The 17,032-nt window shown below is 37.8% G+C and overlaps 1 protein-coding gene across 1 annotated transcript in view; it reads left to right on the top strand.

Moving 5' to 3' along the window:
* The window catches only part of chb (chromosome bows), an 890,037-nt gene that overhangs the window by 579,300 nt on the left and 293,705 nt on the right, over positions 1–17,032 (top strand). The window contains exon 14 of the mRNA XM_067147211.2: positions 206–408. Within this exon, the coding sequence (XP_067003312.1) occupies positions 206–408 (203 nt within the window). The remainder of the gene's footprint in view (positions 1–205; positions 409–17,032) is intronic.

Genomic DNA, 17,032 nt, shown 5'->3' with positions numbered 1-17,032 from the left:
ATACAATATCATTGGACTTGACAGGATCAAACATGTACCAGGTTTAACCTCCCAGCTGAAAGAGCAATTTCCATTAATCAACCGGTTCCTTGTATAAAGTAATTTATGTGAATTCCAGTGCAATGAAGAAGAAAGTTACAAAGAGTTTTAATTTGCATAACTAAGGCAGGTGTCTTACGAATTGGTAAATTATTTTCTTTTGCAGAGCATACTGGAACTTCCGAAGTCATTTCCCTGACCAAGCAGATGCACTCTTGCATTCACTGGATGCTGCATATAAGCGGGCTCTCACTGGGGAACAAACGTTATCAAATTCTAGTTCCAGTAACTCCTTACATCATCAAGGTGTAACATCTGCACCACCTGGGCGCTCAAGTGTTCGACCTCGCCTTACAAGCAGTGCCACAGGTAAAAAACTTCTTTCAGTGGTTTTCTTCCAATATTTTGGGGTGGTAAATATGAGTGATTTTGCTGTGAAGAGATAACAAAAGATGTACTACAATTATAGTGTATTGCTGTTCATTCCTCTTTCTCTAAGGAGCTTGTATGTGTACTGTTGGCTTCTTTTTGTATTAAATGTGTATTTGTTCAGGTTTCAATTATTTCACTGTTTCCTCTACTCGTTCATTTGCTGTCTTTTGCTTTTTCTGGCAGTCTGGATTTCTTACCATTTTCAGTTGTTGCCTCATATTATGAATTTTTTGAGTCTTGAGGTACAGTCCTAATGAGCCCTGTGGATCCTTGAGGAGTAGTATGAACATTTCAAATCATTTTGAATTGAACATAGAAATAGACGAGATAACAACAGAATTATTTCATTTTAGTAGGTATGTTAGGCGGTATGAAAGTATAATAAAATCTACTGTTTATCAGTGACATACCCAAGGTATAATTTGAAGTATCACAAAGGTATCAGATTATTTTACTCTGCAATGCAACAATGTTGTAACTCTGTGGTTACCATCACCTCACGTAGTGGAGACAATTATAATTTGACTAATTTCACTCCAAACAAGCATGTATAAGAGAAACTTTACACTTATGGTTGCTGAAAAGATCCCCATTACCTTCCTTTACTTTTAAATTACCTACACTTACCTTAAATAAATCAGGATTATTACAAAAGGGCACCACCATACTATAGGTAAATGAATATTGAAAATAACAAATTTAAAATCGATCATGAACTACTACTTCTTTTTATTCCTTTTTTCCTTTTAAGCCTTTTTTTTTCCCTGCTTCTTCTTCTCCTTTGATAAGACTCCGAATTTGCTTTATAACCTTACCTGACATCTATTAACCCCTGAAAGAAAACTGTGTGGTATACCAGGTGGATTTCCACTAATAAAAAAAACACAAGATTTCAATTAAACAATTTGCTCCATAAAATCCACCTGAAAGTCTTTCTCCTGCTCTCCAATACATCCCATAACATAACAGTAACCTATACAAACAATGTATCCTGGCCTCAACCACAAAATATATGAAGCATATGCTTCAGTCTACTCTCCTGTGTAACACACACTGTCTTATGCAAGCCTTTCACATATGTACAGATGAATTTCTATATCTCAATCCGTTTCTTAATGATAAGCCTTGAGCTCCTTTAAAACTGTGTGTGTCTAGTCTCTATGCAATTATGAGCATAACTCGGTTGTAATCATGGACATGAACTGTTTGTGTACATCACTTCTAGGGGCACAAAACAACAAAACAAAACTTGTGCACCTAGATGATACTGTTACAGACCTGCCAACCCTTCCGATTTACCCGGAAACGTTCTGTTGTTTTAAATCGTCTTCCGATTTTCTGATTTATTTGTAATTCTTCCTATTTTTGACCAATATAACCTCCAGTACAGTCAATACTCTTCCAGTAGAATAAAGGATAAATTCTTATGTGCTTGTGTAATTTACCCAACCTCATTTTCAAGCGTTTTTATTTGATGCTTTAATTTGCGAGTGTATCGTCCGTCGCCTTTGTGTATCATGTTTCCTGCTCGCTATAGCAGCATGTGTGCTTTTACGGCTGGTGATTCGGGTTGGCAATCATCCTACAAGCAAGAGAGGCTAGTGAGCGTTTGCGACTCAGTTAATCGGGATGAAAGAATGAGTTTCTAATTGTGTGGTTCGCGCACTATTAACATCGTTTCTGTGCATAATTCCATTGGAATTGTATGCTACATGTTTTTTTTTTTCCCCAGTTCTGTGCTTTTCCCCGTGTCAGAGTCGTATGTTACTAATGTATGAGACATACTGATCTGTTTTGTATGTGGTAGTTTCGCATATTTCAGTGCATTTTTGTTTATTCTTACTTCATGATTTTAATGTGTTGAATGTATTTCAGGGAGTTGTATCGGTGACAGTTTCTGCTATTTTTTCTTCACATTATGGCCAAAAAACATAACAAACATCTCGAAGTGTTCAGAGATACCTTTTCCGTTCATTTTACGGTCTAATAAAGGAAACTATTATGCGAATCACCCCGGGAGATAAATTTCATTTCGAGTTATCGAACTTTTGAGATATAGAGAATATTGTTTAGGAGCATGTGTAGCACATAATTGAATCATATGTATCTACAGGCTTTTACAATACATTATGTTTAACGCCACTTAAAAATATAAAAAGAAACTCTATTTTACGGCATCACTTTACTTATAACACATTATAATAACTTTTTAGAAGACAGGATACAGTACGTTCAGTACAGTAGTGAAACAAGAAACATAGCTCCGTTAACACTTTTGGAAAGAAATCCATTAGTCTCTTCTGTTTGCTGTGGTTAACCTTTCCCCCCTTCACTTTGAAACTTGTTGTCAATATCACGCAGCCGAATTTCGTAAATGGAGCTTGTCATCCGCGACTTCTGGGCTTTCTTTCGTACGTGACCGGTAATTAATTGACACCCGAGAAACTGCAAGGCTTTGCCGATTTGCCGATCACTAAAAGTTTGAGTTTTTTGGTTCCCGTCATATTAGTTTCCAGCTTCACTGGAACCCTTTCTTTACTTGCTAACTGTTCCCCACAAACCGCAAAGGCCGTATTGCACAGTTAATGTTGCACAAAATTCGAGTTACAGAGTATTTTTTGCTTCAAGGGAGAAAATATTTGCTTTGAGAAATCGAGAAATTCATTCAACCGAATTTGGAGAATAGAGAAATAAATACACGTGAAGAATAGGACAAACGGCCGGAAAATCGAAGTTAATTCGAGATACTGAAAATTCGAGTAATGGAGGTTTGACTGTATTATTATTTGCATGTGTATGTCATAAATGAGAGTGAATAGGTACATTTTCTGGTAACCATTTTAATGGGTTTTTTTTTAGGTTCAGATTTTAAGTTTAATGGTCAATTCACATTGCAACTGTAGATATGTATGCCTTTCGTCCTGTCCTTTTTCACTAAGACCGTGGCGCAGTATACGTGATGAAATCCAAGAATTTAAAAAATCTTCCTATTTTTTGATTCTTAAAAAGTTGGCAGCTATGCTGTTAAAATTAGGCACATACCTGTACCTCCATAGTAATTAGCGGATGTTGCAAAACACTCACAGCATAACGTCGGCACTACTAAATGATGACTGTGTGCTTTGTATGATGCAGTTGAGGTTATTACAGACTCACTTTGTAGTCTAAATAGCAGCAGGAGATAAAGCAATCGACATAAATGCCACAAAATAAGATGTAGTAAAAGGTCTCATACGCATCCCATAGTTCTTGATATTCAAATCGCTAGCATTCACTCCACCATGCTGTCTTCACAAACACTATTTCTTATTGGTTAATACACATTCGCCTCATGCTTCTATATTGTTTACATAGTTGACATTTCAGTTTCACCTTAACTTGCCTCTCATTACTACCTGTTGCTGGGTGAGGATGCGTCGCCTTACTTAGGACTTTCGTGCTGATCCAACTGTCACAAACTTCCCGAATTGCACAATCCCTAGCAAGATGATTCAGCCTATCCTCCACTAACATAAATTTGTAAAAAATATGAAAATTAATATACCATATTACAATTCTCTGAACCTAAATAATTAAACATGCTCATAATATTATATTCTTATCTACTGAACTCAACCTAATAATTTACAATAATATACCGTATGTACTCGAATAGTTCCCACATATTGTTTTTAAAAAATTTGAGGCATGAAATGGGGGTGCAGGTTTTATTTGCATCGAGTTGGCAACACGCTACTGGTTCACGTAGTTTTCGATGTTGAGTGTACAGTTATGCTTTGTGCAACCACAGATGGAAGAAAACTGTCCCCATATGTCATGTTTAAACAGAAAACAATTTAGACTTTTAATGCTAAACTGCCTTTACATTTTTAAAATAGTATTTTACAGAGTAATTTAAATTCAAAATTTCTCTGAGTCACAATAGAACGCGTCTTCTAAAATATGTGGGGGTAGCTTTCTGCACTTTCACTCACTTCGGTGTCTCTATAGCGTGTTTCATAATTGAAGTTCAAGTGAAATCGTAATTCTTTTGCATTCAGCATTTTAAGGAATGCCACAGTATCACGTAGCAGGCAGTGTGTGGAGGATCAGAATCCGTGAAAACTGGCGATGCTCTCAGTTGACGAAAAAGCATGGCTCATAATTATTGTTATGGAGTTATCCGTGGTAGTTAGAGGTGAAAGAAGGTGCGGGCGGGAATAGGTCTCAACTTACGAAATTAAAGTTAATTTAAAACTTTAACAAAGGTTATATTTTCTTTTCAAAATCAACAGATAACAACAACAGAGTAACAGGTACCAAGTAGCAGGAAAACAAGTTAAGAAATTACAATTGTTACAAGATTTGGGCTTCGAGCCCCAAGATTAATTTCTGAGCTCTCAGCTCACCACCACAATAGCTAAAGGGCAGAAAACCCCTAAGTACGAGGAGCACTTGCTCCTAATTACAATGTTAAGATGAAAAGAGCAAACCCGCTGTCAATTTTACAAGCCTATCAAAGGCTACAACAACCTTCATTCGTAACTGCCCTTAAGGCACACATACAGTGAAACAGGGGTATCTTGTACCCAACCTACAGGGCCTTCACATGAAGAAAACAAACTCTGGGTTAATTAAATGGTCCAAAAAACCAAATTGACTGGAGGCGTAGCTTGCACTCCTACATAAAACCTAGGTGGCACTCGGCCAGTTATACAGGGGCTAATCCCATACTAGGGAGGTGACTAGTTGGCAAATAAGTTTAAGACTTTAAGAAGGAAGAGAAAAACGGTTACGAAAACATAGTCACCTCAAATTCAAAATGAAGGGGAGTTTGAGAGGGAGAAGCACTCTCTATCCCCGCTTTACAGATTTGTAATTTATAGATAGACAGAAAAGGATTTATATTTTAAAAGGGTAGTTTACATACTAAAGGTTTTGAACCCTCCCAGAGAGTTAAACTGCTGAGCTAGCAAGAAATGAAGATGTTAACAGGCCATTACCGTGTAGATGAACTGCTGCTTGGAGAAAGAGGCGCTTCCCGCCCCCTGCTATTTATGTTCACACACTGCGAAAGATGTCTCCGGGCCACTTCAGCAACAAGAAAATCGGCAGTTTTTATACCCTCGTGGAAAATTCGAGACCTTTCAAGAATGAATAGGCACACTCCTTCAACTTTATTGGTAGACTAAGAATTACACATGGAAACCTGAGGAAGAAAGCTATGATTGGAGGAAAATTAATTACAGAAATTACTGATTGGTTAAATTCAAAACTGGCAGAAAGAGAAGGGTTATACTGCCAACCCAAAAAATGAATGAAAGAAATTTAACGAAGAACAAACTTATGAATACCAAATTTCTTCGAAAAACAGTTCCTTCACTTCGCACTAGGGTGCATAATTATAGTTCTTAAGTAGTGCCATCTAGAAGAGAATGTCCAAACTTCTTGCTACAGAGCAAACAAATACAAATCGAAATAGACATAGTTCAGAACACTTCAAATTTTACAGTAGAGACATCTTCCGAGAGACTTTTGATTTAATACAGATTTTAAAGTTCAGAGTTTCTCCTGTAGAGAGGTTTCAACTGGCGCAATATTTGAATTCGCGGCGTGGAGGTGTACCGCCCGGTACAATTATAATCAATTCGTACCCACCAAACAATATTGTCGTTGCCAATGAAACTTCATTTTTATTTTTTTAATGCTGAGCCCAAACGGACTTGTGGTACTGTACTGTATTGCAATGCAAATGGAAGCGAGAGAGAGAGATATCTTATGGACTTAATGCACTCATAAACTTGTCCCAACCTCATTTATTCATGGAAGTTCTCTTTTATTATATATAAGACTGGTGGCTGGATGTAATGCGCGAGTGAAGTCCATCAAATACAAAGGAGAAGAAGTGAGAGACTTTTTACTTCCTTCCCTTGTCATAGGAAAGTTGATAATGCACAATGTTTTAAGGGCATCGATTGCTTTCTGTGCAAGTACAAGGCTTCTAAAATGCCTAGTATATAATCCAATGAATCCACTGCACAAGGGAGCCAGCATAGATTTCTCCTTGCCTTTGAATAATTATTTTCTTTCATTGCTTGAGGTTATATTTGCCAGTGAATTATCCAAGTGCATTATTTGAATACTGTAAATACACCTTGTTGGATACATTTTGGAAATAATTCTTTTCATGACATTTGGAAGTTTTATACTGTGCAATAATGGGTATTAGCATACTTTTTGACGCGGCGAGGGTTGGCCTTTCTGAATTATATGTTGGTGGTTAATTCGAAATCACTTAATTGGAAGTCCAATTTTTGCATTCCAAAGACTTTGAATTAACGAGGTTTTACTGTATCGCAAAACTAACATCTGAATTTGCCAGTGTGTCTATTTCAAGTGTTCACATTGCATGAAAAGAATTAGCCACCACTGGTCATGTTACTGTCCAAGTTAAAATAGACTGCGTGTGAGAATGTTGTAGGCGTGGAGCATGACAAACTTGTAAGTAATTTAGGAGGGGATTCTAGTGATGCAAGAAACAACAAATCTTCCTATTTACAGGGAATCAAACCTATTGCAAGTTCAGATTCTTGAAATATGTTTTGTAAGTAGACGTATTTGCTAATTGTCATTGCAGATATATTTCATTGCAGTGATATAATCTTTATATCCGTAATTTTACATGTTCATATTTGCGTCAAGGAAATTGAACTTGATTATTTCTTGCATGCTCTTACAAGGGAGATGTTCAATAAATTTCCAATTTCTTTGAAATCATTTCGGAAAAGGCTAGGAAAGCGACAGATAGGGAATCTGCCACCTGGGCGACTGCCCTAAATGCAGATCAGTATTGATTGATTGATTGACGGAAGGAAGCCAATTGTCAAATGCTTCTACCTATTGCAAAAAGCCAGGAATATTCTCGCGTTCATATCAAACATTGCCATGGATGAAACTAGGTGTTATGGAAACTACCAATTAACAAAGCAGCAATGCACTAATGGAAAAGTCCTGGTTCATAGCCAAGCAGCAACCATAAAAAAATGAAGGCTATGCTGATTGAACTCGTCAATGCCAGAAATTCTGTCTGCCATGAATATGTGCTACTAGGACAAACAATAATAAACTTTATGTTGTAATGGCCCACCTTTTCATTACTATATTATGCAATGTTTAAATTAAATTTCTAATCTAGGAACTAGCTTCGGCCTTGGCCTGCCATCATCAGCATTATTGCAAAACTGTACACACACATCCATTAACTAAAAAAAATGTGCAAGCAAATGACGTTAAAAAGCGTTGAAAACATCTGGGATGAACTGTGTGCACAACGTATAAAATATGACTAAATTAAAATCCATTAATGCTTGTTAAAATATCATGAAAATGCTGAAAAGTTCCTCTGTTGGACATAGTCACTGGTTGAATTGAGGAACTGCACACGAAGATATGGTTAAATAACTGACACGTTTTTAATTTGTAGCTGGTAGACATTCGCAATTCAAAGCGGTGTTCATGAAGTTAACCTTTCGTTGTGGCATGTGAATTGTCCTAGTCATACGATATAATCTTCATGGTTTTGTAATACAGTAGTAAGTTATTTATATTATTTATCCTTCCTCAAATGACTGAGGTTACCAAACCGACATATAATATCATACAATATAAATTTTATACAGAGTGCAGAGTAAAAAACACAATTACATTGATAATATACAGAAAACAAAGAAGCAGCAGATTAATTATTTTGATGGATGTAAGTAAGTGGATGGAGCATAGAGGTGATGCCTCAAGATTGCTATCTAGGCTTTGAATGTTAGTATGCCTCAGCTCACAATGGTCTCATTCGGTATACCAAAGCGTCGTAAGTAGGTGACCATTAATTTAGGAATGGTGCCCCTTGCACCCAGCATGAGCCCTATGACCTCGATGTCCTCAATGGTGTACTTAATGAGGTAATATGGAATGGTTGGTGAATATATCATCTTTTGTTCATTGGCATCAGTGGGCTGTTATGCATCTGCTTCATATCTGACAGTCAGGTCGAGAATGAAACCTTTTTTGCTCCCGGGTTTGAAGCGATCATGTCGATACATCTTGTCCCACTGTCAACTGCGAGGCCATGGACCTCTTTGTGTACTAGGTATCCTTTACCACATAGCATATCGGCCAAGGAAGACTGGATGTGATGTTGTCAGTTGTTCCATAGGCATTCGCTGAATGGGCAAGATCGTAAGACGTGTGCCAAAGTTTCAGTCTCACCGCATCGTCTGCAGTGGTTACAGTCTTTGGATCTGCCTGGTATGGCACGCACAGGAGCTACATTTGCAGTCATTTTGAGAGCATCTTTCCACTCGGTGCTTGTGAGTTCTTCCTGTTTTCTTATCCACCAGCTGGCTGGAGTAAACTCTTGACATGGGCATCTGCCTTCCTTTCTCATTTAATAGGCACCACTTTTTATGTTCCTGGTCTCTGAGAGATCTCCTAGGCCCTTCAATTTAGCAGAATTTTTGGTGAGATATTCGATGTTAAGGGTGGACGTGCTATGAGCACGTTCAACTTCGAGGCTTCTCGTTGCTTTAGTGTTCTTATTGCCACCTTTGCGGAGGATGTTACAGCTATTGACCTGTTGTAGAGCTGCTTCCAACCTTGCACGTAAAAGACTCGGGCCTTGGCAGCATAGATCATTGCATCTGGTGTGTCAGCTGGAAGTGATAAAATCTCTTTAAGAGTACTCTTAATCATTTTGTCAGCATCATCTAAAAATCATTGGAGAATATTTGCCAGTGGAGTGGAAAGGAACTGATATATCCATGTGGGACACAACGATGAATTTAAGATGTTAAAATTTTTATCAGGATGTAGCCAAGGAGAAGTTGCTAGGGCGTTTAGTTTCTCTTGCATTGTGATAGATTGCTTAGGATAAAATAATAGCGTCAGCGAAGTTAACTCCCAGGTATTTAATGCATTCTTCCTCGAACAATCTGAAAAGCACATTAAATTTTAATGGAGTGTATGAGATAAAAACATATTCAAAATTAACAAAGTTTATTTCTTCTCGTATCAAAATGTTAGTGAAGTTACGTTTTTTAAAATATTTATTATCATTAAATGTATCCTGAAAGTGTTTTTAAGTTAAGTAAAAATGAACTTGAGACGTCGAGTATATCTGCTCAAAGTCTTTCTCACTTATCTCCTCGTGAGAACTAACATCTAACGTTATTATTATGTAGTCATTCTTAAGAAATCGAAATTATTGATCCTCAAAAAAATCATTAATCAAAATATTAAACGATGTTGGAATGCTGTCCAAAATTGTAAATTAAATGCAACTAAACTGTCACACCCTCTGTTAACACATGACAACCATCATAAATGCACAAGAAATATCTTATAACTAGAAAATTTGACTAATTCTACCCACTATCTACAGGAAAATTTCTAAAGAAGAAATATTTACAATATCTACATCAAGTCCAGGTGCGAATTAACATTATGACTCTCTCCATTAGGTTCATTTAGAAGTATCATTGAAGAATGTGAAGTCTTCACGTGAGCACGAATTCTGGCGATAAATGTGAGCTCGCCTGGTATCGAACTATAGTCTTATCTGCCTCTGTGGATCAGCGGTAGAGTGTCGGCCTCCGGATCCCAAGATAGCGGGTTCAAACCCGGCAGAGGTAGTCGGATTTTTGAAGGGCGGAAAAAAGTCCATTCGACACTCCATGCCGTACGATGTCGGCATGTAAAGGATCTCTGGTGACACATTTGGTGTTTACCCGACAAAATTCATTAAATCTCAGCCACAGACGCCCAAGAGAGTTTCGGTTTACTCGGTCTGCCACCTAGTGGGGGCCTAGAGTAAAAACGGAACGTCGAAATTGACGAGCAGACAGCCAGATGGCGTCAAATTGAAATGTCTGCACACGGCAGCTGAGGCCATACGTTTTAATTAATTAATCTGGGTATTTATTTGAGAATCTACCTTCCAAATTTTATGCCTTTCCAGTAAGATTCATACAAACATTCGAAGCTTTGAATTAATGACTTCCATGAGTTACAACAGGATAAGCTTATTCCGAAATATTAAGACAGAGCTCTGGAGTACATCTATCGGCATATACTTAATATCATCATCAGAAGACTTTATCGAAGCGACTACACCTTATGTGATCTCGAAGAACCAATATATATTTCCTTCCACAATCAACTTCATGTATTAAAAATATTGTCGCACTAACACGTGACAATTCACTATCAAAAGACTCATATCACATGTACTAATACACCATAAATTCAGAGTACAATAACAACATTATAACGATGACTAATATTCATCACAATCGCATATCACAAATGTGTAGTCAGAAAATTACGTAAGAATATGTTGTAATATCTGCAAGCTATTGAAATTATCAAATGGATAAATGGTGACTAAAATAAGTATAAATAACAAGTTTGGGCGCCACCTGCAAAACAATTGCAGAAATAATTAATTTTGTAGAGCAACGAGCAACTCCCTCTCCCAAGACGACGATCATCAGGCTGACGAAGCTCCAGACTTACTTTACAACCTTACCTGTTGCTGTTTAACCCCTGATATTAAATTTGGGTAGCATGGCAGGTTCATGCTTACTCTACTGATAAAATATTTACTGCAAGTTTCATTTCATGACTTTACTCCCAAAATAATAAAAAATATGACAAATATCCACATTAATCATCTCTTGATGAGACCGCCTAGTGTTTGCCGTTTACAAAGGGCAAATTACAAACAACTACGACCAACAAAAAGCATTACTTGACGAGACCTACTCGTGTTTGCCATTTACAAAGGCAAATTACAAACGTCTACAAACCATCGATAAAAATTATTTTTACTATATATACATTTCTTAACATACCTCCAGGTAAGAGTCCCACTGCACTCTCTACTGCTACAGAAGAAAATCCTAATCTGGTAAAGAAAAGTACGATGACTTTCTCTACGTACGGATGCAACCTTCTTTACGAAGAGCATCCCTAACCTTATTTACACACTTCTTCGACGTCTTGAGTCCTTTCCGATTGCCGCACGGGTTAATGCGACGCCTCACGTTTCTCCAACTGAAACTGCATGCTTGGCCGACGATGAATTTGTTTCTCAAGAAATGTAGAGCTCTTCAAGCTCTACAAAATGGTCTGCGAAGGCATATAATTATGATGTAGATTCAGTATGCACCACCACATGCACTGTACATTATCTTATAGAAGAATTATAGTATAGGCCTAATTATTATACAGAGTTTGAGTAACAAATACTTAGTAGCACCTTTTACAGAACGGCCACCGGAAAGCCAGAAACTCGTTAGCATCTGTGATTATACAGTGCCCACTCCGTAATGGATACTCAAGAACAATAGAACATCGCATAGGAAACTGCGCAAAGTATGTAGCTCCCGCGCACCAGTCCGAATGAGAAACACAAACAGTCAGAATCGGAATCCTTGCCACACACGCGTACATACTTATATAGGCTTGCTACACGTGGTTATAGCGTCCCGAAAATTTACTGGTAGCAATGCTCTCACAGGCACTTCTTCATGCGTCACTCAGTCAACCGAAGCTCACTTAAAACAAAGCCCTCGTATTGGCTATCGTGCGTCTGATGTGACATAGAACGTCCTCTCACGTACATCCGCATTGATCCACTCCAATCTTCAGCCTAAACTACCTGCCGTACCCCGGGTTTCCAAGCCACTTTGTTGCAACACTTTCAACTGACTTCAAGCATCTTTCCCGATAGCCACTGTTTTCCGTGGTGCACAATTCTTGAGCAACCTACACTGCCGTGCCATGTGCAGACACTTACACAAATTAAAGTTTAACATATATAAAATTCCCTAGTACAAATTCTTCTTCTAATATTATGTTTTTACACATAAGTGAACAAAATTACATGATTTTCATGACTTCAATATTACGAACTACTGTACATTACGAAAATTTCCTAACCTAAAAATTCAGGGATCGTACATTCGTACGGTTACAATGTTATCGTCCAAAAACAAGTCTTACTCCCATTAAATTCGTCTCGATTAAATAATTTAAAGTTAAAAACTTCATACTTTTCTTTGATGTCGATTAAATAAACCAGTAAGAATTATATATCACTGCTCACGTACTCCTCATAAATCCATCATCTCATTCCGGAATTCACATCCTGATGACATACTACAATTAAAACGAGGTACGAATGAAAGTCCAAATATCACAGAAATATCAAAAATATAGGGAAAATATTATCTCAATAAATTCCTACAACACAGATTAACTCGCTAATGCAATGAAATTCATTAAATAAGAAAGGATGATTAAGATAACACATGGATAACTTCAACTGATCTGTCATTTCAGAACTTGGTAACACGTGGTCAAGAATCTGAATCAAGTATATGAATTAAACTTCAAGTCCTAATTCGAATATTAGGGAACAATTAAGGAAATATGAAAAAGAAATCAAGTACTAGGCTGCAAGACCACACCAAAAGAATAAAATAGAGCTAAAGTGCTGCAAAGAACAGATATAAATAAGACGTTGTCGACTTAACTTAATATTGTAGTCTTCATGTTGAGCTCCTGGTGTCCTCAATCGAACATTCTAGGGTTGAAATCCTAGCATCTCTCCGCTGTTGGCGCCGGTCCATTGACTTAGTAATTCATGATGGAAAATGTGTAGAATCCAGCACAAACTCCCATATTCTTGCGATGAATGCTGTTGAGGTCCTCTTCCACTTAACACTTCCCGATGATTTTGCTGAAACTTGTACAGAATAAATTAGGAAAAGGTCCTAGGCACAGTCCTGCAAGTTGTTATAGAAAAACATGTACTTTATTCATCTGTATCTTTTCGACATCTGTTGGTTGAATACTAATTGTAGTCGTCTAGGTTGACACAGTTTAAGTATAAACTTAACGCTGGATATGCGTCCAGTATCCCTGGTGATGACTGTATCTCCACTGACGTCCCAAGTGTCACTGACGAATAACTGCGATGAAGTGAGCTGAAGCGGGAAGTGAGGTGTAGTGAGAATGAGCGTGCGTATGACTCGCTTTAAGTAACACAGTAACCCACTCATCGTAGGAAGTACGAGTCAGTTCCAGTACTGAATTCCTGTCAGTTCCTTTAATTAAATTCAGATTACTTTCTGCCAGTATACCATTCAAATTAGATATAAATTCAATAACCTATTATTGTAATTCACATATGATATCATTAGCACTTTCCAGTATAATTTCACCTTTATACACCTTCAGAACTACACATATCAAGCATTCGATGTTATTAATAATCTTTTCTTTACTTTTAACTAAATACCACTGCACGCGAACATATTCCAGCTATTTTCTTCTCTCTTCATTTTTTATTTCTATTTTTATCTTCTGACCCAGTTAGAGCTTCCCCTTCAGGTTGGAGACTGCTCACCGCCCTGCCCAAGGACAAGCACGTGCGATGCCGACAAAGAATCAGACTCGTGACACACTGCCCTATATTCAACCATCTGACACAAAGCATACAGTCACAGTATTGACCCTGAGATATAGATGTACAATATGTACTATATTGTACATACATTAGTACATCCTCCTGATGTCGCAGCTGCAGTGATTGAATCATTATTTTTATCATTTGTAACTTGGATGATGAAATTCCCAAGAATCGGCAAGATCGGTACTTCAGTGTGCTATTGCAAAATTTCTAATCTATCCAGTAAGGAAAGCACTTTCCTTTTCACACTCATAATTGCAGAAAAGCTTCAATACACAGAAGACAATTGAAAAGCAATTGTGGAATTGACCAGGCAATCCAGTAAGGGTTGTGATGAATTAATCTCTCACTTCCTTGTCCACAATTCTACATTGTCATGTAAAAAAATTTATGTAAGAACTTACTTCCAAGAAATCCTAAATTGGCCTCTCCCTCACCTCTACAGTACTAGTCAATCTGTGTACTGGTCGTTCACTGAGTGGTGAAGCCTCAAGGTCATGCTGCAGTATGAGTAGTGGGGGACTATAGCACTGGTGGACAAGACCCTTCACGTGGCTGTTTTGGGTGCTGCGCTATGCTGAAGACTACTACGTGCTAAGTTCATAAGCGAAATATGTTATTTCACTAATTTACAGTTTATAAAGGCTATATGTGATACGCACCTTACTTAGAGGATATTTTCCAGGCTTTCCCACACCTTTCCTTCTTGTATATTGTTTACCACTATTTCTTTGAAATTTCCTCACATCCTTCCAATCACGAATATTAATAGGCCATCTGCGCCATCATCATAGTCTTAACAGTTACTGTCATCACTAATATTAATGACTATTCTTTCTGTCAATTTATCAATAACCGGTTCTACAGAGAGATATTAATATTCAACTTTCTGAACGTGTTGACATGGACAGTAATCATGTGACCCTTGAATATACGGTCGTCTGTTTTGAACGTAGTGTTATGAAAAGCTACATAGTTTGTAATAGTTGCCCAAATCAGGGTGATAGGGTGGAAGTTGCAGCATTCTATGCCAACAGGGCATTTATTTTATATTTTGTGTGCCGCTTTTCTTCATTTTAACGAGTTCATATAGTTCTGGTTTGAGCACATTTTCACCAAACAGCACATTATTGTCAGTAAGCCAGGAAATCGTGTTCTTTTTTCTAGCTGAGTTAGGTGAAGTTGGTCCGGCCCCGTGGTGTAGGGGGCATCACGTCCGCCTGTCACCCGGCTGCCCCGGGTTTGATTCCCGGCCAGGCCAGGGGTTTTTAATTGAAATGATTAATATCCCTGGCCTGGTGACTGGGTGTATGTGATGTCCTTAATCTTCCTTTCCTCACACACAACATTCCCCACTACCTCCATTCCAATTACACGGAGGTTCATACAATATGGTGCCAGTAGGGGCAAAAGATCCACATGGGTCGACGCCCCGAATAAATAGCATTTGAAAAAAAAAAAAAAAGGTGAAGTTGTGTTCAGCTGTTCATTGTGGTAGGGCACATTGTCAACAGCCAACAGTGACTTGGCAGACAGATTGATTATGAAAAGTGGTTGAAAGAAATGTTAGTTTTCATAATTCATTTCATCATGGTAATCACCACTCTTTTTCCCCAGATTTAAAAGATAACAGCATGTTATTGACAAACCTTGTTCGCTCCTGGCATGAACAATAATGGCATATTGACCCTTCAGTTGCACAGTATGTAAACCAGCATTTGAACTATCAGACCACAAGTGTGGTTTTGTGCGAAGAGTATATGTTTGACCTATATATGCTATAGGTCATTTATCATTCTGGTACCATTTTGTCATCAAATAGGCTAGTCTCTTTTCCTTAATGTCAGTTCTTTAATCAAAATTTTCCTGTTATCACATGATTTCCTCCACCTATAATCTAAAGTTTTAATTACTTCGTGAAGGGCCAATTTTTCTCCTTTGAATTTAATTTGCTCCTTCAAAACTGGTAATAAAGTTTGTAACGTTGGACGTTTACCTTGTATTACATGGAATTAGTTTATATGTCTTGGAACCTCACATTTGTTGAAGTCTTCCATTTATTCCCATTTAACTTTTTTACATTGTGTGGAGAAAGATTGTCCAACTTCCGCTTTAGTTTGCTTTTCTTTTAAAATTGCTGAAAACTTTGTGGGATATTCCTGTTGCTTCAACTACTCGTTGTTGCAGTTCATGCATTAAAATTGGCCCTTCTGCTTCTCTTTTCATAAAGTTATATACATTGCAGGGCGTAGAGCTAACCACTCTACCCCATCAAGTGCCGAAGGCTTCACCTTCCACCCCTCCAAGGGCCTTCATGGCCCGTATGGAAATGACTATATACATTGCAAATAATCTCTCTTGCCTGGCTATGAATAACTTTCTTTTCACTATTCTATGTCCTGCCAAAATTCTGATACAGGAGTGGCAATATTACAAAACTATTGCACATTTGCAAAACACTAACAAATAATACATATTACTAAAAAACATCTAAGTCATTTGTTATATAGCATATTCAATTGATCGAAAAGTTTCACACTGACGCGTAACTAATCAGCATGCATGCACGCACACAGTATCGATGGCATGCTGGATGAGGACTCGCTGCGAGGGCTATTTCCCCACCACTGAAACGTGGCCATCCAAATCTGACCAGCACGACTTTGAGGATTCACCACTCGGTGGAAGAACTGTACTTTGTACACACCGGACACTCTATATGGCGAGACTGGGATAAGCAAGTTGCGCAAGGTCTGAATGTCAATATAATCTACCTAGTTTTAAGTTCCAAGTAAAGTTTACAGTTCTCTTCAGGTCTGTAGGTACACTTGCAGCGAGGGAGTAAAGTTTTCAATGTCTTCTGAACTTTGCTATAAATTAACAGAGCACACACTGTGGCAATTTCCAAATTTGGGGTTCTCTTATTGAATGAGGCAGGCCTGTGCCTGGACACGATAGGAGCTCTATTTGAGACAATACGAAATTTGGCCGGCCGATAGGAACACGGGAAATGATCTCATTATGCAGATTTACACTGTCTCAATTTTAATTCTT

Source organism: Anabrus simplex, chromosome 5 (assembly GCF_040414725.1).
Source record: "Anabrus simplex isolate iqAnaSimp1 chromosome 5, ASM4041472v1, whole genome shotgun sequence".
NCBI lineage: Eukaryota > Metazoa > Arthropoda > Insecta > Orthoptera > Tettigoniidae > Anabrus > Anabrus simplex.
Note: the sequence above shows the minus strand (reverse complement) of the source record. Positions and strands in the feature narration are given on the sequence as shown.